Raw genomic sequence first — 22,668 nt, 5'->3', positions numbered from 1 at the left:
CTCGAGCGCAGTCATGCATATACAAACGGATTCTCTTGGTAGTGGTTTCATTTTTACATATAAAACTTATTTGCGTCTTCAAATGTGAATCTCCTAAAACATATTTCCGCCTTGCCTGTCGCCTCATATTCACACGTCATGCAGCGTCTTTTTTAAATGGTGTGACTACGCCGCTTGACCTACTGTAACCCCGCTGGATTAGGGCTGTAGGCTACACTTCGGCAGACAAAAACGTCGCTTGTTTTCTATAGTCTCTGTTGCGTCCGCCCGTTGCAGCTCAACACAATTAATTACTATATTAATTGAAAAGTGATTTAAAAGTGCACCCCTCCCCCCAAAAAATAAAATAAAAAAAACATAAAATAATTACACCGTTCAATAAGCACGCAGTTATACATGAAGTTACATGTAAATGCAGCTTTTTAATTTTAAGGCTTAATTTCATTTATGTATGATTTATTGTAAGAGGTTTAGTTATTTAACAACTAGGCGTATACATTCTCGGAATATGAATGCTATAAGGCTTCTCTAAGGCTTCTATGATGTAGCTATGTTTTTCCGGAACTCCCCCCCTCCAGTCCCGTATTGTGACAGAGAGAGAAGTTTGATGACACATTTTGTGACACATACCGAGAGGACACACGCTGCTGTAAGGTACTAATTCCTCCGCTCATTTGTAGTCTATAAAAGAAATACAATCATACCGAGGAAGACCGCAACTAAGACTGCAACTGTTCCGTCGAGATCACTGTCATGATTTTGACAGCTTTAGTAACTGTTTTATGTTTTATTATTCTTTTCTTTATTTACACAACTCGAACGCGGTAAGTTAATCGCTGTCCTTTTAACTACTAAATCACTATTTAACCTTTTCATAACTGTAACATTTAATCCATTCGTTATTTATGAAGCCGGTTCTTATGCTGAATACTTCTTATGATATCTGTTGGACAATCTAGGACTTGCTGATGTCAGAGCAATCGGCACTTTTTACGTTTATATTTTTGCATTAGTAATTATATAATGATTTATACAGTCATTAACGTGCATGCTTAATTGCGGTATTCGCAGTCTTTTAGAAAAGACCTATAATTTCCTTAAATATCTTAATGTTAACTGATAGGTAAAACGCAGACATATATTTGGATTGGCATATAAAGCAACGCATTTTGACAGCTTCGCTAATATATCATTATTTACTAAGAGACCAAATATGTGCTTACTATATAAGGTTACTATACAGATACTTTATCGCACGGTATTTTCTGTTTGTATACGATGGGTGTAATTCCAATTGATATAAAATATGTTTCACGTATTGTGTAATAACTGGAATTGTAAATCATCCATGTTATGAAGATACTGAACCTTTTTACGTAAAAGAATTGTTCATTCTTGTAAAAGCTCTGGCTTCTTTATAACATATATGTCATGGAACTTCCTTCCCCAAATAAACACTGGCATGATTTCAGTTTCATGGATCGTATGCGAGACAATTGTTTACAGAAAATTTCTGTTGTTTAAAATTTCTGTTCGATCTAATGTTACTATTCACATTTCACATTTGTAATAACAGTGGTGTTACTATATTTGTTTACTAAAATCTTTTTTCAGTATTTGTTTCTTAAATGCTGACGTTTATAAGATCTTGTATGACTGGGGTAGAATGACTGTAAATGACGAATGACTATAAGTGCCATTTAAATACAGAACAGGGTAAACCGAGCAAACCGACTGTTAGAAAATATACATCTTCCTCTGCTTAGTTTATTTATCTGTCTCCTATATTTTCTAAACGCAGATCAAAGGATGAGCCGCCATTAGACAGCGGCTTTATTCCATGGCTGGGACATGCCCTTGATTTTTCAAGAGATGCCGCCAAATTTTTAGCACGAATGAAGAAGAAACATGGTGACATTTTCACAGTAAGTCATTTTAAATTATTCATTGCCAATGTGGCTATTTTGTTGTATTTTTAGGCTACGCTTTGCTACAGTAGCCTATATGGTGTGATTTCACGTCTTTGAAATCCACATTTACATGAGCATAGCACACATTTCGACAGAAATATTGAACCTCTGATGTGTGTTGAGTATGACACGCAGAAAATATGCCCTCTGATTAATTTCAATTCAGTTGTAAATACAATCAATGTAGGAGAATTGAAGACAGTAACTTTTGAAAACTGGTCATTTTGAATCTGGAACTGATTGCGTTTTTAGTTTCAGATAATGTACACCTGATTAAATCTGATTTTTTCTCAGCTAAATAAGCCATGTAAAAGTCTGAGACAGATATTTCCATTACCTTTAATACTACTGCTATGCTCCATATCATTTATACTGTAAAAACCAAGATCATCTAAACTGTTGTGACTGTAAAGAAAAAAATTGTATCTCATAGGTCCGTATCGCTGGCCACTACATAACTGTGCTACTGGACCCAAAGTCATACGATGCTGTTCTTCAAGACTGTGATTCGCTTGACTACAGCAACCAGAAAGTGGTTCAGAGGGTCTTTGACCTAAACTGGCCAAATAAGAACCAAGTTGACGGGAGGTTGTGGATGAAGCAGTACGTATCTAAACTAACCATCTGTGTGAAAACTGCATGTTTCAACGTGTCTAAAAATCATAAGAGAGAACTACTTTGAAACAGACAGACAACACCCACAAATATGTCAAGAATAAACCTGTACAATGCTGAAAATTCATGCCAGCCATTGTAATCTAACATGAACTGAATTGTACAAGAAAACAACCCCTTAGTAAATGAGCTGTTGTACAATGTGACGCTCATGGAAATTCTCCTGGGAAAAAGATGGTCTATGTTTTTTGAGGGAACAGTGGTTTTTTTGTTAACAACTTCTCAAATAACAGGGAAACATGGCATGAAAGCTGACATTGGTGACATGGATTATTTGTGTTATCTCAGACATTTCCAAGGACAAAACCTGGTCCACTTGTGTACGTTAATGAACAAGAACATTCAAGCTCTGGTGAGGTCACCTGACACAATCCACAACACAACCAACTGGGAAAAGGATGGACTTTTCGACTTCTGTTACCGTTTGCTCTTTAAGTAAGTCTTATTTGGGATTTTTGCACAATGGGATCATGTATTAACCACATATTCATGACTACAAAAAACTTGCAACTAAACATGTACATGCACATACAGTACTGTGCAAAAGTCTTAGGCAGTCCAAAGACATGTTTAAAGCTACTTTAAAAAGTTACTGATATCTAGTTGGATGGCTAGATGAACACCGCTTCAGTTCCCAAACCTCTCCTCAGGGGCACCTCAGTCGTTCCATGATTTTGTTAAATTTCACCAACAGCTCAATTAAATAATTAGATAAATTGGTTTAAAAAGTCAGTGACAGATTGACTAGCTGTATGAGGTGCGCTAGTGGCCAAGTCAAAAAAGACATGGCTGCACTGGACGGTCGCTGCAAATACTGCGATGATTTTAGCTGAGGTTCTGAAATGGCTAAGCTGACACACTTTGGCAGGCATAATATCATAGTTTTACATCAACACGAGGATAATGTAAACATCATTTTCTTTGCATGCCTAAGACTTTTGCACAGTACTGTACTTGCAAACCATATATTAATATGATCTTATTTCATAAAGTTTCTGGATACTTACAATTGTCGATTCATCTCCAGGCATTTTGTATGACTGCCTTTTTTTCTTATAAGTTTGGCAGTGTCATCTTGGATTGCTACTAGCTTTCAACAGTATTCTTTGTGTTACACTTAGTGTTCTGTTCCAAAAGATTCCACTGAGATACATAAAATCTGATATGTGTATCTTTGAGGCCGGATAAATTTCAAAATTCCAGAGTAATGGCTGTAACATTCCTCTAACAAAGCTTGTCATCTGTCCAAAAAAGTAATTCCATTATAGTGGACAGAAATATTACTAACTTTTGTATTGTGGAAGTGCTGCTTTTGGATTGATCAGCCGGGCCAGAGTGAGTATCTGTGGTATATTATTGTTGTTACGTTAGACATGCATGAGCTAAGTCCATATAACCTTGTTCTGAAGCAGAAGTAGCTGAGTATAAGGGCAGTCGCTTAGTGTGGCTTGCAGGTTAATTTCTGAGTTTTGGTCACGTTTAATGGTTTTGGTTTTCAGTTGGAATCTTGTGTTTGTGTTTGCAATCTTAGCCAGTACAGACGCTCCTCTACTTACGAATGAGATATGTTCCGAACGGCCGTTCGTAACTTGAAATGTTCGTAAGTTGTTATTCAACATAATTTGAAGAGTATACGCAAGTACAAAGAACTAGGATGCTGGGGGTACGCACGCTACGCTGCTGCGTGGCGGGAGTAGCGGCCAGAAGTCATACTAGGTGGAAGACAGGAAATTGATGTTGCGGAAAGGAGCCCATTGAACACAATTTGGACTTACAGTCCTCTTTGTTTGTATGTCTGAAAGTTCATAGGTTAAAAGTTTGTAAGTAGAGGAAGCTGGTAGTTTGGTATGGGGTTCATTGTGTTTTTTTTTTTTTTTGGCTTCAGCATCCTAGCTTCCCAGTGTTCCTCACTTGGCTATGCTGCTAGTCCATCCAGTCAGCATGCTTGTTGGTGGCCTGTTGTGTGTGTTTTACCTGAGTTCTGCGTTCTGCAGTTGTGTATTTCATACAGATGTCTAGCCTTTGTACATCGGAAAGCAGGGGCGCCGTAAGGGGGAGGAAAGCTAGGACGATTCCAAGGGCCCCTGAGTGACAGGGGCCCTAAAAAATTAAAAATAACAATATAAAAAATAACTGGATTGGTTTGGACTGGGGGGCCTAATATGATATGCTTTCATGGGGCCCAAAATCTGTAGCAACGCCCCTGTCGGAAAGTATCAGATGTAAACAGGTTGCATCATTTTAAGTATTTAAATTTTTTTTTGCTGTTCTTCAGTGACTAAAGATTAAAAGACAGTTGGTATACAGGTCTATACTGTTGTGTTTTGAAATTGCAGGCCTGTTACCTCCATGTTTGGTTTTATGCAGTGAGCTCCTATTTACCTCCTCCCTGTAGGGCTGGGTACCTCACACTGTTTGGCCTGGAACAAAATGGAACCACAGTAAATGAGGTTTACAAAGAGTTTCGTACATTTGATGGCCTCCTTGCAAAAACAGCGCGTTCAACTCTGAGCTTGGGTAAGAAGTAAGATATACTGGAAAGTGTAACAACTACTCGTCAGGAATGTTTCGCTTTTTGAATACATTTGCATGCAACCGAAAGCATAATGGACCATTTGTGTAAGCTTGTTCCAAACACACGTCATCTGCTGGCTATCAACAGGGGAAAGTCACAGCCAGTATTAAGAACCACATCCTGTCATATGTGTTAATAGGATATGATGTTGGGTCTTTCACATTCTCAACTGCATCTCTCATGTAAGGGTTGCACAGTGGGCAGCATTTTTGCCTCAAACCTCCAGGGTTGGTGGTTCTAATGCCACCTGTGTATGTGTGTGGAGTTTGCATGTTCTCCTGTGCTGCACAGGTGTCATTAAGTTCCTCCTGCAGTCCAAAAAAATTAATTACGCCTATTAATGTCTCTAAATTGCTGATAGAGTATTATTCTGTATGTCTGTGCCCTGCAGTGGACAGGCATTCTGTCCAGGGTACAACATGGCATTGTACTTTGTGCTCAAGTTGGATGCAGGTAGATATGTTTAATAGAAGTACCAGTTTAATGCTTAAACTGCATATCCTGGCTTGAAAAAGCCCACACCTGAGCAAATTTTCTTCATCTTTGCTTCGCAAACAATATGGATTACCTATTATAGCTCAGTCTATAGCATGATCCTTTGGAGTTAGCCACCAAACTTTTACCAAACGTACTGTTTCCGCATATTATTCAGCAACTACCCCACGTTTCATTATATACCTATCTGACATGAATTTCACGAGTATGCCTTTAGTCTTTCGCCTGCATGCGTCCCATTGGTTAAACAAGACTCATCCGTGTTCCCAGTGGAGAAGAGGACAGCTTGCTCAGCACGTCAGCACCTGTGGAACCTGCTTTCCCTGTCCTACCACAGCAGGCCAGCTGTTTCAAGCTCATGGCAGCAGGAATACCACCAATATCTGCAGGAGATGGGCTTGGATAAGGAGACGCAGCGGCGTGCCATGCTGCTGCAGCTCTGGGTCACGCAGGTAAGGAGTTTGTTACCTAAGCCTAACTCTTACAAGAAGGAACAGACACTGAGCATGGCTATCTTTTTGCACTGCAAAACTTTTTCGTCCTGTCTGTTTCTACTAAATCCTTAGATTCATGAAATATTGTAAAGTTTTGCTGTATATAAATGACTACTCATAGCCTGCTACTTGATTCTCCTAAAGCTGTAGTTTATCCTGATGCCAATAGTGAAAGTCTCTGTGCAACTCCATTCTATAAAGAAGCAGTTATACCAGACGTCTGAGTTATCAGAGGTCTATGACAGTAAGCAAGGAATATCATTGCACTTCAAAAATCTCCAAAAATCCATTATTTCAAGAGTGTGAAAATGGCATTTTCTCAGTAACTACTTTACAAAATAAAGCTAAAACAATGTAATGAGACACCCTTGGCACCACAAGTAGAAACCTATCATTACACAGCAGTTGTGAATAGCTTAATGTTTTAAATGGACTTACATGGATTATCGTCAGCCAACAAGTACTTACATGGTTTTCTTATCATGCATTCCAAAGGCAGATGGTTAGTTAAAGCCTCATGTTTCTGTTCTTTTTATTTCAAGAACATGGTTGGAGACCGACAGCTAGTCTAAATGTTTTGACATACAGTTTGGTCCTTAAGCATTTGGACAATGACACAGTTTTCATAATTTTGGCTCTTTATATCACCACAGTGAATTTGAAGTCAAGCAATCAAGATGGGATTGAGGTGTAGACTTTCAGCTTTAATTCAAGGGGTTTAGCAGAGGTATTGTAGCCATTTTCATATATAATTTTAGGGCTCAGAAGTAAATGGACTAACAATAGGTGCTTTCATACCGAAGTCCCAGACCCTTTTCCCGGTTTACAAGTCTCTGGGCTCTCGACCTAGAACTTTTGTAGCTCCTGGCCAGTTCTGTGTGTTGCTTTCACACCATGCAACAGGAACTAGGACCTTTATGCTAAATAAGCACGGGAAATGCAAAAAGTTTGTAGTTTAAACTTCACACGCAATATCATATGAAACTACACCACCACTCCTGATCAATGGAGGATAAATACGTGGTCTTGTTAGTTATTTCTTTGTTATTGGAGGGATTGATCATGATCAAAACAGGATGCAGCCTAATATTTGTATCTTATTTACATGACCCACATCATGATGTTCATGACTGGTACTTGTTAAATCTGGACATCATTTTTTCCACAGAATAAAAACAGTGTAATGTTATCCTGCTAATAAGTGCTAGCGACTTTCACTGCTGGTACCAACAATATTACACAAAAGTATATTGGTTTGCTGTTGAATTTTCAGATGCAGAAATATGGAGATGCAAGCAAAAAAATATTAATTGATGCATTAAATAATTGGGATACAAAAATAATTCCATCTCAATTTTTGCTCCGCTTCGATTCTTTTTCTGCACTTCCACGTAACTTCCAAGTTAGCATCAGTGCTTGTGGTCAACCAATCAGCAGGCTGTCCCTGTAAGTGCCAACCAATCAACAGGCTGTCCCTCCCTGTAAGCACCAACCAATCAGCAGGCTTTTCTTTGGTCTATTGCACATGTCATAACTTTTTCCAGCAATGTTTGATTTAATCATATGTCACTGAAAATGCATTAGCCAACCATCTGATAGTAATCAGTCAATGGCCATTTTGCAAAACAACTGTTGCTACATTCTTGCACCATCACTTTTGGGTGCAGCCAATGAAAAACCACAGAAAAATCTTCATATCTGTGCAAGTAGATCATCTTTTCACAATAAAACGACAGAAAGACAGCAGTACTTTGGGTAAAGCCCTACATATCAGCACCATGTGTCTGTGCCGAAATTGCTTTCTGCATAATTCTGCCCACTAAGGCTAGAGCTGAAAGACAACAGAAAACTACAAGGGCAGCATGAAACTCTTAAGGGCAATATAGCATGGCAATGTACACATCTGCCCTTGCAAAAAAAACGACTTCCCTCTCACAGAAATGACGGCTATTATGTAACCAGCAGACGTGAGCTTGCATTACAGCGGCTTACCAGCACTGAGCAACTTCCTTACATATTTTTACTTATTTTTACTGTGGAATATCAACTGAAACAATACAGAGATTAGGTTTCATATATAATTAGATAAATTTGGCGATATTCCTTCCTCTTGCTGTTCTCACTATAAGCAACTCTTCGAAAATTTAAAGAAGGGACATGCTGGCTCTTAGTGAGACAGTATAGGAACTATTTCACCACAGCAAACCAACAGACCATGCTGCTATCATGTATTTTTATACACCATTTTCATATTTCAACCAACTGCAGATGATGCAAATGCAAGTAAAACTGGTAACATGGCCAAACATTAATATTTTTTATATTCTCAATAATGCCATGAAGGGAAAAAAAAATAAATGCAGTAATGCTATTTGTATCCACAGGGTGACAGTATTGGTTCCCAGTTATTGTCACTCTTGGATAAATGTATGCGTTTCACTCAAACACAACAGAACAAAGGAAATGTCATACCCTAATGCAATGATTTCAGAAGACTGAATATAAATAAGTGAAATACAGTGTAGTGTCTTTGTTTATGTTCCGTGCAAACTAAGTCATAAACAACAGAAGGTGTGAGAATTACCCAAGAGGCGAACAAAGGCTCTTAGCTATTTCTGTGAAGCCTTTTTCAAAACAGTGTCCACCAATAAGCAGTGCAAACACTAAAAGTGACAAGTGTAATACTGCTGTACTATAGTGTAGTAAGTACAAACATATTAAGATGTGAAAAATAAAGTGCATACTGCTGTTCTGGCCAGTGCAATGCAGGGCCCGCTGCCTTCTGGTTACTGGGATGGCTGCTGACCCACCCAAAGGCCATGCAATCTGTGAGGGCGGAGATTGAAAGGATCATGCCTAATTCGGCGGAATGCCTCAACAATACACATAAAACTCCTGTATTTGGTAAGTACCATTTCGAATTACTCCTTGTTATCAGATGCCTTTATGTATTTGTAATTCTCTGGCAGTGTGTTTACTATATCGTCATATTGACCTGCAAAGCAATGTTGACAATGTGCTTTCCTGTGGACCCCGAGAGCTCAGATAAGGGAGGTATCGAGCAATTTGAGTATGAACTTTGACACCGTTAGGTCTCACCCAGAGTCTTAGTGTCGTAGTGTTTTGGCTGCCCTTTGTGAAGTTCAGGGAAGAATAAAGAAGCCATTTCTCAGACATGCAGATTGTCGGCATCTGTACTTTCAGCTATCTGGATAGTAGGGTATCTGCACTTCTGCAGGCTGGCTGCATGGTGGATCAGTAAGAAGCACTGGTGTCACATGCCTCAGGGCTCGAGGATTCCAGTCCTGCTTCCATTCTCTGCGTGGAGTTTGTATGCTCTCTGCTGGTTTCCCCCGCACAGCTCAACCAATGCCGATCAGCAAACTGGCCTCTCGAAATTGTCCATAATGGTCTGTGACTGGCATAACATGTAAGGTGTATTCTGGCTCCTCTCTGCCAGAATTTTTAACTCTACCTTGTGCTATTCAGGAACGAGTGGCAAAAATTAGTTTCTCTGTCCACTGTCAAGTAATTTTTTGGTAACAGTTTTCATTAACGGCACCTTCATCATTTTTGTTATCATATGATAAGAACGATGTTATCAATAATGTTATTACATTTTTGGTAGCTCTTCTTTATTTACCATGCAAGTTAGCCACGTGCAAAATTCAGACCTCTACCTATATCAGTAGGTCTGTTGCCTGTATCGATTCAAATCATTTTCTTTATTTGTTTATTTCTCAGTGAATGGGTCCATCACTTAAAAACTCAAAATTCACTGTAAAAACTCAACAGAAGTTTGTGTTGCATGTTCAGCTAGTTTACACACACCAGGTCCATGAAGTGCTCTTTCCACCACTGAGGAAGAATTAGACAATGGCTTGAACAATTCCACTGCACTGCAGCTGTTTTTGAAGGCTTTTCCAAAGTGGACATTTGGAAACACAATGCAAACTATCAGATTGAGTTGGCATCATCACAGTCCTGACAATATTCAGTTAAACCTGATGCTTGCTTTTGCTTTTTTTTTTAAATAATTACAAATGATTTACATTTACAAGACAGGATTTATGTTTTGGAAAGCAGCAATAGAATGTGACCAAGGTTTCCAGAAGTAGGTCCATCTGCAGAATCTGTGTGGGTAGAAATAAAGCTGAGAGAAACATGTGCTAACACCATCACTAGTCTCATAGAGTAGAACCAGGGAAGATAGACAAAAGCCTCCTCTATGGGGGTAGTGAACTGCCTCTTCACAGGAACCTAGGAAACCAGTCAGAATGACAGCATATTAGCTGGTCTTTTCATTAAACTTTTTGAGGACACACTATCCATGGACCCTAAAATAGTAAAGACATTCCCTATAATACATGTAAACAGATCAAAGATCTGCAAAATTAGATTATTGACAGTCTATCAAACTTGGTGCTGAATGAAGTGAAACAGAAATACAACACTGTAGACCCACCAGGCTTCAGTATAAAAAGTGATGGAACTCAACATTGAAAATTGATCCAAAATGATCAGATTTCTTTGTAATTCTGCGCCAGAACATATCATTGCATTGCTCGACTTCAGTCAGCTAGATGCAGAAAACGTGTCTGATCAAATATTAAAGCATCTGATGGCAGTTACTATGTTAATCACATTAGTGAATGCTGTGATGGGGTACCTGTAATGACTATGGTGTAATAGGTGGAGTGCAGGAACGGGTGCTGAAAAAGCTTGGGAAAACGTTGCCTACATCCACTCATAATCATCTCTTACACCTCATGGTGGTGTATAGCTTGTAAGCAGACCCATGCGGTACACCCTTTTTGAACATCCTAGCTCTCTTCATTCACTTGTTTCAGCAACTATCATCACAGTGGAGGCCAAAAGACAGGAAGAGGTTTTGTAGCTCTTTAATAAATTCAGTCAGATCAAGGAAGTTACAACGTGTACAGCAAAGGTGTTTCACAAAGCATCTCAAAAGAGTTCTTGACCTTCCTTTTATACTGCTTATCTTCTGTGATTTTGTACATTCCATTTCTTAGCAATTCCTTTTTAATTTCTCCTTCAGCTCTCCTCCACAGTAATATTTCTTTCACACTCGCCATTTCTCACAATAAAACACAGTGTGGACTTCACTTCCTTCCCTGACTCTCATCCTTACGTTACATAGTTTTCTGACACAGACACACGCATCACCCATCTTTGTGAAGTAACCGCCTAAGTCTCTATTTAACATGAAAACAGTTTAAACTCAGTTTAAACTTAGTTCAGTCTAAGCCTTGCAAACCTTTAAAAGTCCTTCTCCTTGGCTCTTGTAGAAATTCCATTACCACACAACATTATGCCCCACATCACGAAGGACCAGTGTTTGACTTACAGTTAAGTTTTATGACGTGACTAAGTGTTTAGTGGAGAACTGCAATGTCATCTAGGATATTCTGTCTGGTGTGTCTGCTGATTGTGCTGCATCTGTAGATTTATGCACAGAAGCCTCGGAGCTCTTAGAGCAAGAGAGGGCAGTCTTATCCGCAGTGTGTATGCAGTTTTTTGGGATAACCTTTAGGTCCGCTGTTCAATCCCAGGTGTGAGGACTCTTTAGCCAACCAGCCCTCTAATTAGTAATCTAATTAGGGAGTTACAGCAAAAACTTGCATATCCAACGACCCTTTCTGGATAAGATTGCCCACCCCTGTCAATACATTGAAACCTGTTTTCAAAGATTTGTGAAGCAATGACTCCTTGGGTCATCTGACTGTGTTAGACAGTTCACCTTAAAGGCGAAAGAGGATAGCAGATTACTGACAGCATGATGCTTTCTACCCTGGAACAAAGGACTTTTGACTTTGATTCATCAGAGACACCAAGTCAATCTTTCAGGAGGTCACTTCTTGAAATTCTAGACAGAACCATTGCTGAAATAGAGAATAGATTCTCTAAAATAAATATGAACCTGGTACCTGCTGTAAATAGTCTTCCTCACCCAAGCTCTGTTCTAGATTTGACTCTGTTAGACCCCAGCAGCTTATGGGCACTGAAACAGAGACTATATAAAATGAAATGAATGTGGCAAGGCCCATGTCAATGACTGTCTGGATCTTTTAAAAGTGTGCAGCTATTTTCAGGGTTATAAAGAGAATCCCCAGTGCTGTATTCTGTTTACGTTTCAACGTTGCATTACGTGAAAGTTCTTTCTCTACATGTACCATGAGTTCTTATTCACTTCCTTTAGACAAAGTTGCTTGGGGAAAAAAAATAAAAATCTGCCGATTTTTGCCAATGAGAAATCAATAACTAACAGACTTGAAATCAATGAATTTGTGAGGGATTTTGCTAAAAGGAACAGAAATCTTCTAGAAATTATTTATTATCATATGCTCTTATCAGCCAACATCATTTTGAGGGGATTCAATTGGATCTATATTTTGCAAAAAAATACATTTCATATAGTTCTGATCTCTGAGTGCTTTTGAAATGGGAGTATTTGTTGTCTGGGAGTTTGTGTGTGTGTTTACCTTCCATATGTTATCCTGTCTGTACCGATCAGGGTGTTTATTGCACAAGCAAGATTTTTTTTTCTTTTTTTAATGTGGTTGTCAGCTTCGGAGGGGAACGCGAGCACGGAAGCAGGCGAACGAAGCCAAAAAGTCCGGTGAAGGGTTTATTGAGAGGCAAAAGGACAGGTGCAGACATCGACGGACTATACAACGATGACAGATCTGGGGAATACAGACTGAGACTCGGACTAAATACACAAGACTAGGTAACAGAGAACGAGCTACAGGTGGGAACAATTAGGGCGAAACAGGAGGTAATGAGGTGGGCGTGGCACACATCGGGAGCGGACGGAGCGGGGCGTGACATAACCCCCCCCCAAAGGCGCGCACACCGGGCGCGCCAGGGAGGAGGCGACGGACGGGACGAGGGAACAGGACCTGAAAGACAAAACAGAACGTCAACCAAACCCAGGGAACAGGACGGAGACGCAAAACACGAACAGGGACGAAAAGAAGGACAAGACCTGACAGAGGACAGGGAAGGCGGAGAGACAGACCCAGAAGGGAGACACAGGGGGAACACCCACAGGCGACACGAAAGGGCCAGGGGTGCCAAAAGGAGGAACAAAGGGACCAGAGGGAGAGACAGGCGGGACGAACGGAAAGGGAGGAGGAACAAGGGGAGCACGAAAAGGCCCAGGCGGGCGACGGGCAGCGGCCGGAGGGGCCGCAGGGGAGAGGGAGAAGGGAGCAGGAGGGGACCACCCAGGGACCAAGGGGACGGGACGAGGGAGTGACGGAGGGGACCAGGAGGGAGCAGGAGGGAACACCAGGGAAGGCAGGCAGGAGGGGGAAGCCGCGGCAGGCGGAGGCGCAGCCGGAGCCGGCGAAGGCGCCGTCCGACGCCAAGCCGGAGCAGGGGGGCCCGGAGGCGGCCGACCGGGAGCCGGAGGCGGGACCGAGGACCGGCACCCAGGAACCAGGGGGGGACCCGGCGGCGACCGCCGACCCCGAGGCGCAGGACCCGCAGGCAGCCACCGAGCCACAGCCAGGGGCCTAACGGGCGAGCCAGGGGGCAGGGCGGGCGGGACCCAGGCCCGACGCCTGTGTCCCCGTCCCTTACGGGACACCGACAGGCGGGGTCCTGGGTGGTGTTGGTCTTGCCGGGGTAAGGGAGAGGGAGTTAGGAGGGAGGTCAATAGGGCCATCCCAGAGGGATCCCATTCCAGGCCTTCCTCCTCCACGGAGGAAGGAGCGGCAGCCAAACAGGTTGGGACCTCCTCGGGGACAATGAGCAGGGCTGGGGGAAGTCGAGGCAGGGCCTCAGGTGAGGTCACGGGCAAGACAGGAACGGCGGCCTCAGGCGGGGCCGCGGGCAGGACTGAAACGGCGGCCTCAGGCGGGGCCGCGGGCAGGACGGGAACGGCGGCCAGCTGGACAGGCGCCGCAGGAGGAGCGGCGGCAGCAGGCCGTATACGGAGCAGCTGCCTCAGGGTTTCTTCCACCCCGGCTAGCTGTGGGAGTGGGGAGTCAGGGGCTGCCATGGCAAACTCCCTGCGGAGTTGCTCCAAGAGCGGAGCTGCCTCCAGGGAGTCTTTTCTGGCGGGTTCGCCAACCACCCGCCAGTACTGTTCCTGCAGCAGGTGAAACCTGCTGCCATCCTCCAAACAGGGCTGTGGTTCCGGAACCCTGTGGGACGCTGCAGCAGGCAGTTCTGGTGCCGGCAGGACAGGCAGTTCAGGTGCCGGCAGGGCAGGCAGTTCCGGTGCCGGCAGAACAGGCAGTTCCGGTGCCGGCAGGATGGGCGCTGCCCTCCCGCGGCCAGCAGGGGGCGCCGTCGCGGGGCAGAACCCCCCCCCAAAGGCGCGCACTCCGGGCGCGCCAGAGAGGGACACCCCGGCGGGCGCCACCAGCACGCGGCCAGCAGGGGCCATCTCGGCGGGCGCAGCCTCCACGCGGCCAGCAGGGGGCGCCTCGGCGGGCGCCACCAGCACGCGGCCAGCAGGGGGCGCCTCGGCGGGCGCAGCTTCCACGCGGCCAGCAGGGGGCGTCTCGGCGGGCGCCACCAGCACGCGGCCAGCAGGGGGCGCCTCGGCGGGCGCAGCCTCCACGCGGCCAGCAGGGGGCGCCTCGGCGGGCGCCACCAGCACGCGGCCAGCAGGGGGCGCCTCGGCGGGCGCAGCTTCCACGCGGCCAGCAGGGGGCGTCTCGGCGGGCGCCACCAGCACGCGGCCAGCAGGGGGCGCCTCGGCGGGCGTAGCCTCCACGCGGCCAGCAGGGGGCGTCTCGGCGGGCGCTGTCACCCCGCGGCCAGCCACCGGGACTGTAGGCAAGCCAGGCAGGACAAGCGGGTCCAATGGGACAGACGGGTCAGGCAGGACAGGAGGTGCCGCTGACCAGGCGGCGGAAGCTGCAGCAGGCGGTGCCGCAGGCAGAGCGGCAGCAGCTGCAGCAGGGAAGACAGGCAGGACGGGCAGGTCGAGCGGTGCCGCTGCCGAAGCGGCGGAAGCTGCAGCAGGCGGTGCCGCAGGCAGAGCGGCGGCAGCTGCAGCAGGGAAGACAGGCAGGACGGGCGGTGCCGCTGACGAAGCGGCGGAAGCTGCAGCAGGCGGTGCCGCAGGCAGAGCGGCGGCAGCTGCAGCAGGGAAGACAGGCAGGACTGGCGGGTCGAGCGGTGCTGCTGGTATCGCGGCGGCCGCAGCAGGCGGGGCTGCAGGCAGCACAGCCGCGGGCAGATCGGCGGCGGTAGCAGGCAGCGCAGCCGCGGGCGGATCGGCGGCGGCAGCAGGCAGCGCAGCCGCGGGCAGATCGGCGGCGGCAGCAGGCAGCGCAGCCGCAGGCAGATCGGCGGCGGCGTCAGCAGCAGGCGACGTCGCGGGCCGAGCGGAGGCATCAGCAGCAGGCGATGCCGCGGGCGGATCCGGAACACGCAGGTCCGGAGCCGGCAGGAAGGGTGCTGAGCGCGTGGGCGCCCTCCCTTTCAGGGCTTTGGGAACCCGGGGAATGCAGTCCCTTACGGCGCGAATTCCGCCTTGCCTCAGACGCTCCGGATGCGAGCTGGCCAGGCTCGTAGCGACGGTGTCCTCAAAGGCGGGGAGGAGATAGCAGGCTCCTAGGAAGAGCGACGGAGTCTCCTCCTGGAGCTTCTCCCTTCGCTTGGCGAGCCGGCGTTGCAGCCGACGGAGGTACTTCCGGGCTTTGGCCAGAGGGTAGTCCTGCCCCGACGGGCGCTCCTCCCGGAGCAGGTCCCGGCCCCGGCTAGCCAGCTCCAGGGCTACCGGGTCCTGCTGTACCTCGGGCTGGGCATGCCAGTATACGAAGTCCTGCAGCAGTCCGAGCCGGTGGTGCTCGGACTGCTGCTTCGTATTTTCCTGGAGATCTGTCATTCTGTCAGCTTCGGAGGGGAACGCGAGCACGGAAGCAGGCGAACGAAGCCAAAAAGTCCGGTGAAGGGTTTATTGAGAGGCAAAAGGACAGGTGCAGACATCGACGGACTATACAACGATGACAGATCTGGGGAATACAGACTGAGACTCGGACTAAATACACAAGACTAGGTAACAGAGAACGAGCTACAGGTGGGAACAATTAGGGCGAAACAGGAGGTAATGAGGTGGGCGTGGCACACATCGGGAGCGGACGGAGCGGGGCGTGACAGTGGTGACTCAAGGAAGTTACTTTGCTGTTTTTATTGCAATTAATTTTCGGCCTATTCCTGTTCTCACCAAACTAGTCCCACCAAATATTTCTCAATCTACAGTTTGTTGATCAACATGCAATCACAATCCTACTCTGTCTATCAAACTGTTAGCTGTTGCTCTTTGATAGGCTACTATGTTTTTTTCTCATTTCCAAAGAATTCAAGGTAAAATTATGTCCCATGTTACAGTAACATTATAATGTACCTTATTGTGTATTTTCTTTTTCTCCGTTCCTTTCTAGTTCTCTTAATCAGTTTGCCTTGCCATTTATGTCAAATGCTTTATTTTATTCTAATCACAGAGAGTTTTGGTTTCCAGGTTGTCTCCTTCTACATTTGATATATATATTGTTCTGTGTGTAAAATATAATTGTTTGAACTAGATGTGTTATAATAAGTGTATGGCTGAGGTAGGGCTGACCTTTCATAATCATATCCGCTAAAGTTCACCCATTGCATATTACTGCCCCCCTTTTAATAACAGATGCTGATAAAAAGTAATTCCCCCCCCACCCCCAACAGCACATTACACACCTTTTTCTGCCACCTAGAAGGCTACTTCCCAGTTTTTAAGTAAAGAATATCATAAGTGCTTTAGCGAACAATGTCAATGCTAACTCCATTCTTACGCCTGGCAGACAAATGCTGCTGTGCCATTCAGGCAACTTGGAAAAGCACGAGGAGATGTGCAGACAACCAGATGAAGATTAGCTTCGGTTCATTCAATCACTACCAGCAGTTGTTGGATTGGGTTGCAATTGTGTTACTCCCAGGGCTCTGTGAATCTCATCTAGCTGGTGTTGTCCAGCTGAGTCTCATTCGCAGAACAGGAGAATGAGTCAGAAAAAAAATCCAAGCAAGTGATTAGAAAGAGTGAGATGGAGCATTGAATGCATTGATTTTATAGTTTTAGTGAGAGACCTTTTGTGGGGGATTCTCAAGTGGACGCTCCTTGGTCCCGGTGAAAATTAAACATCAAGCATGTTCCTGTTACATCTCTCAATGTGTCAGTCTTACGGAGTGTGTTGCAGCTACTGATACATCTGATTTCAGAAGTACACTGTTTCGTTTCTGCACTTTTCGACTGCACTTCATGAGCAATCAAGCTGTACTTTTAAGGGAGAACTACAAAAAAATGAGGAAACACTCATGGAGTTTGAATTTAAAGCATTTAGAAGTAGAATTTAAAGTAACGGGTGATGGCAAACATTAGGCAAGAGAGAGAATTTTACAAATGTACTCTTTCTACACTACAGATAGCGTTCTGAATGAAACCCTGAGACTTACCGCTGCCATATTCATCAACCGGGAAGTGAAGAAGGATATGGTGCTGGACATGGCGGATGGAAAGGCCTACCGCCTTAGACGGGGAGATCGTGTGTGTCTTTTCCCCTACCTTAGTCCTCAGATGGATCCCTCCATTCACAAAGAGCCAGAGGTGAGTGTGTGCAGGCTGTGGTCATGCAGTTAGTATTGGGCAAAGAAAGGTCCTTGAGGCAAGGTCCTTGCAGGTCCTTCATCACAATGAGGAATGCCGATGTATAGTAGGTTTTTTGTGATAAGTGATATGCCTTGAGACTAAATGTTCAAACAGAATTCAGCTGCTATATATGAGATAATCCATGCCATTTAAAACTCTTAACTATGACAAATGTGGTTCTTGAAATGCTGCCTCATAAGTCCTGAAATATGTATTATGATACTGGATGATTTGTCAAGAAGAAAAGGTTGAAGAATAAAGGAGAAATATACTATGGATTCTGCTCTCCCGAATGTCCATTAAAACTTCAATGGTACTTGGGTCTGGTGATTAGGGAGGTAATGCAAAGCATTGGACTCTATTCTGCTGTTCCTGAAATCACTCTGCAAATTGTTTAGTAATTTATATGGGAACATTATCATTTTGGAGCGTCCTGAAGGAACAGTGTTTGCACCATAGGATACAGCTCACTCTGTAAAATGGCCTCATATTCCTTATCCATTACATTACCATGCGACACAATCAGACCGAATGACTCCCACACCAACATACACTGTGGGTTGACAGTATAACCTTGATAGTCCTGCCATAAATTCCAGCATTGTGAAGCTCACAGAGGTGCAGAATTATTTTTTCTTCTCTCCTTGTTGTGCTTCATCATGCCAGTGGAGCTTGTTTTAATTTGGCGACTGCTACCGTGATTTTTGAGACTGTTAGACCTTAAATATTTTAGCAGTTTCCGTGTCTGACTCACCTGCAACTTAGACACCAGCTCTGTGCCTCTCTGGAACGCTGCCCATAGTAAAGTCATTTTTCTTTGATTTTTGGTTGCCTGTTTCGATCAAATAAAACTGGTGACCAGCAACATGGAACTCGCTCAGTGACACAATCGCGACAAAAACTGTATGCCAGAGCTTCACAAAGCTGGAGGTTGTTCATATACTTTTATATACCTCTTGGTATTGAGATGTGTTATCAGTGAACTAGATTTGAGTATCATCTTATTTGGGCAGGTTAAGCAGGGGTGTAAAATATGAAAGTACTACAGGTGCATTACATCAGTATATCATTTTAGTATTTAATCATTGACTACAGGCCTTGGTCCTCGACCTGAAGCACCATTGTTAAGTGATGGCGAGATGTTTTAATAATTGGTAAACAATAAAATAAGTCAAGCTTTACCCATAACGCAGCTGAATACCAGGAGGTACAAAAGGATGAATTAATAAAATATTGGCTGAATATATACATTTACATTTTTTTTGCCTTAGCAGTTGTGCTTTTAAAAGCATATACTGTACATCTCATGTGAAACTATACTGCACTATTTTATATTTTCTACTATTGCTAACATATACTATATTTTATGCAGTAGTCAATATATTCTCATGATGTATTTACAGCTCTTTTGCAGCAATTTCCTGGGTGCTTTTAGGTTGCTCTGCTTTGACTCTTCTGTCCACTTCTACTATATAAGTTGTGTGGGATTAGGGTCAGGAGACTGGGTAGGTCAGGTCATTAGTTTGAGTTGTTCTTCAATTTTCTTCTTTGCCTATGACTTCTTTGAGAATTTTGCAGTGTTATTCGGGTGATTTTTTTTGCTGAGCATGAGAGACTGCTGCATTCAGCCATAATGCTGATGGAATGGCATGAAGTATGGTGTCATAGTCAGACTAGTTGAAATTGCCATTTGGGAAACCTCTCTGCGGTTTAAATGATTCCGCTTACTGAACACAGATAGATAAAATAATTTATTTTTGAGAAGCTTATTATTATTGCAAAAAGTAGGTTTTGTGGTCAGTCATATGCCTTGGGCAAAGATGTGGCAGTGAGGTCACTTGAATGTGAGAATCAGTGCTTAACTTTATATTTAGTTGCTAAGGGTCACTTCCATCTGAATGCCAACATATATACCTGGCAGGACAATTGAGATTAATCATCTTGGTCAAGGGTACAGTCGAGATCAGCCTGGGGCTGGAGCCAACAGCTCATGAGCTATGGGTCTTTGTATCCTTAAAAGCTATACAACCTGCCACTCTATGCAAATGTGTCCTTATGCAATCTTGTTTCTCCTTGCAGAAGTTCAAGTACGACAGGTTCTTGAACACAAATGGGACTGAAAAGAGTGACTTCCTTAAGGACACAAACAAGCTTAAGTACTACACCCTGCCATGGGGGGCAGGTGCCAACATCTGTGTGGGACAACACTTTGCCATCAATGCCATCAAACAGTGAGTGGGTCTATAACTTGTCAGATGCGGCTCTTTGAATTATTTCTTTGCCACTTGGTGCTGGCCAAGGTGGATACCTTTAATGTCTGCAGCTCTCTCAAAATAAGATCAAAAGCCATTTAGAATGGTGTATCCTGAACTATTCCATGGTTTTTGGCTGTGTTTTAAATTGCTCTTAGGTGACTGTTGTACTGGAATGACTTTAATGTAAAAGTGCACCAAGTACTTGGGCTGTCTTTACATGACTCCAATGGTAGTTGTATGATATATATTACACTGTATCTATTATTAATTGGATTTATGGGTCCTCTCAGCCAAAGTGCATACTAATTATGTTACTGTATTTGGTGGAAAATTGTAGTTAAGCAATGATATTTCCAGAACCTACAGTATGGCCCCACTTAAATTTGAATCTATATGCATATGTGAACTGTGGATGGTTAAAAATACAAGTCTATATTTTTTAAATATAAAAACAGGATATTTTAGATCAGGGGTGGGCAATCTTATCAAGAACGGCAATTGTGTTTGCAGGTTTTCTCTGCACCTCCGTAATTAGATTACTAATTAGAGGAATGATTGGCTGAAGAGTCCTCGCCCCTGGGTTTGAACAGCTGACCTACAGGTTATCCCAAAAACCTGCATACACCCTTTGCAGATAGGAATGCCCACCCCTGATTTAGATTCTAGTGTATTAACCTAACTTTATTTTGCTTTTCTGTGATTTTGAGGTTTGTCTTTGTGGTGTTGACTTCCTTGGACATGGAGCTGTGTGACCCCAACTCCTCGATGCCACCCCTGGACCCAAGTCGCTATGGATTTGGGATGCTACAGCCCGATGGAGAACTGCCAATCCGATACAGAACGAAGAAGTAGCTTTGTGTTTTATCATGTTGGGATGTTCACGTTATAGGCTACAAAGGCAGCTGTTTAATTGTTACTGTTTAACCTGTAAAATTGTACAGTTTTATACAATTATACTTGCGTGATATACATTATCAAATTGCTTATTTAAATCACTATGTTTGATTTTCATTTTTTCTTTGTTTAAAATAAATAGTATTTTATATTGAGTGGTCTTTCATTTAAGCATTACCTCATTAAATATTTCAACGGTCCACAAAGTGGCTTTTCACCTCGGGGAACTTTATTTCACACTAAACTCAAAAGAAATATATAAAAAAATTGAGCACGATAGGTCTGAACAATGGCAGGAACACTTACAACAAACATGAGGGAAAGCAAAGTGCACACAGAGTCAAAACCGGGTTTTCACCTGGACTAGCTAACAGCTAACACAGTCAACAGCCAACAGGAGAACAGAGAATGAGCCGGGGTGTGTGTGTGTGTGTGTGTGAGAGAGCGGGTTTTCCTATCCTTATGGGGACACAATGTCCTCATAACGTGATAAATATCCGTTTTTTTTTTTTAACTCTATTTTATAAAAATCGGTCACTGCTATGAAAAAACTAAAAATGCAAAAACTCTTGTATTTTGTTAGGTTACTTATGGTTATGGTTAGGGCAGGGTAGGGGTTAAGGTTGTCATAGTTAGCGTTAGCATTTTTCCCATTGAAATGAATGAGCGGTCCCCATAAGGATATGTTTACCCTATATGGGTGTGTGTGTGTGTGTGTGTGGAGCAGTAATAGGGCCAAGCAGATTACCAGGGCATAGTTGCGCTGGAAACAACTTCATGTCATTTTGTGAAGGGTATGGTTATATGCACTCACAACAAATTTAATGTTAATTGACCAAAAATTGGCCAGCATATGAGCCCCCTTACTGCTTGGCATTTCCACTGCCGAATTTTATGGAAAAAAAGAACTAATGGTTTTGAAATTAAAAATAAAATAAAATTCTGTTAACTCTCGTGAGGCTTTGTCTGAAGATTCATCCATCCATCATCTACCGCTTTTCCGGGTCGGGTCGTGGGGGCAGCAGAGAAACCCAGACTTCCCTCTGCCCAGCCACTTCACCAGCTCTTCTGGGGGAATCCCAAGGCGTTCCCAGGCCAGCTGATAGACATAGTCTCTCCTGCATGTCCTGGGTCTCCCCCGGGGCCTCCTCCCAGTGGGACATGCCCGGAACACCTCACCAGGGTGGTGTCCAGTAGGCATCCTGTCCAGATGCCCGAGCCACCTCATCTGGCTCCTCTCAATGTGGAGGAGCAGCGGCTCTACTCTGAGTCCCTCCTGAATGACCGAGCTCCTCACCCTATCTCTAAGGGAGAGCCCAGCCACCCTGCAGAGGAAACCCATTTCAGCCACTTGTATTCGCAACCTCGTTCTTTTGGTCACTACCCACAGCTCGTGACCATAGGTGAGGGTAGGAACGTAGATCGACTGGTAAATCGAGAGCTTTGCCTTTTGGGTCAGCGCCTTCTTTACCATGACAGACCGATGTAGCGCCCGCATCACTGCTGATGCCGCACCGATCCGGCTGTCAATCTCCCGCTCCATCCTTCCCTCACTCATGAACAAGACCCCGAGATACTTAAACTCCTCCACTTGGGGAAGGACCTCCTCCCCGACCCGGAGAGAGCACTCCACCCTTTTTTTACG

At 44.2% G+C, this 22,668-nt stretch overlaps 1 protein-coding gene across 2 annotated transcripts; it reads left to right on the top strand.

Moving 5' to 3' along the window:
* The first annotated feature begins 502 nt into the window (after nt 1-502).
* LOC111840521 (prostaglandin I2 (prostacyclin) synthase) lies at nt 503-21,178 on the top strand. 2 transcript variants are annotated; one of them, XM_023805444.2, is made up of 10 exons: nt 503-654; nt 1,802-1,925; nt 2,404-2,573; nt 2,934-3,080; nt 5,041-5,162; nt 5,986-6,167; nt 8,969-9,113; nt 17,651-17,832; nt 19,954-20,105; nt 20,837-21,178. In XM_023805444.2, exons 1-10 carry the CDS (start codon nt 551-553, stop codon nt 20,979-20,981), a joined length of 1,473 nt encoding a protein of 490 aa, XP_023661212.1. In that variant the 5' UTR covers nt 503-550; the 3' UTR covers nt 20,982-21,178. The 2 variants fall into 2 exon arrangements, with proteins under 2 accessions (XP_023661212.1, XP_023661213.1); XM_023805445.2 differs by having other exon boundaries at nt 605-824.
* Nucleotides 21,179-22,668: the final 1,490 nt, after the last annotated feature.

The sequence above is a fragment of the Paramormyrops kingsleyae genome, chromosome 6 (genome assembly GCF_048594095.1).
Source record: "Paramormyrops kingsleyae isolate MSU_618 chromosome 6, PKINGS_0.4, whole genome shotgun sequence".
NCBI lineage: Eukaryota > Metazoa > Chordata > Actinopteri > Osteoglossiformes > Mormyridae > Paramormyrops > Paramormyrops kingsleyae.
This window is presented reverse-complemented; position numbering and strand designations above follow the sequence as displayed.

Bases quoted from the DNA above. Each gene is read 5' to 3' on its own strand.
- LOC111840521 (XM_023805444.2), top strand. From the start codon at position 551: ATGTTTTTCCGGAACTCCCCCCCTCCAGTCCCGTATTGTGACAGAGAG. The intron at 5,163-5,985 runs GTAAGAAGTAAG...CCGTGTTCCCAG, and splicing joins GCGTTCAACTCTGAGCTTGG to TGGAGAAGAGGACAGCTTGC. The intron at 9,114-17,650 runs GTAAGTACCATT...TCTACACTACAG, and splicing joins ACATAAAACTCCTGTATTTG to ATAGCGTTCTGAATGAAACC.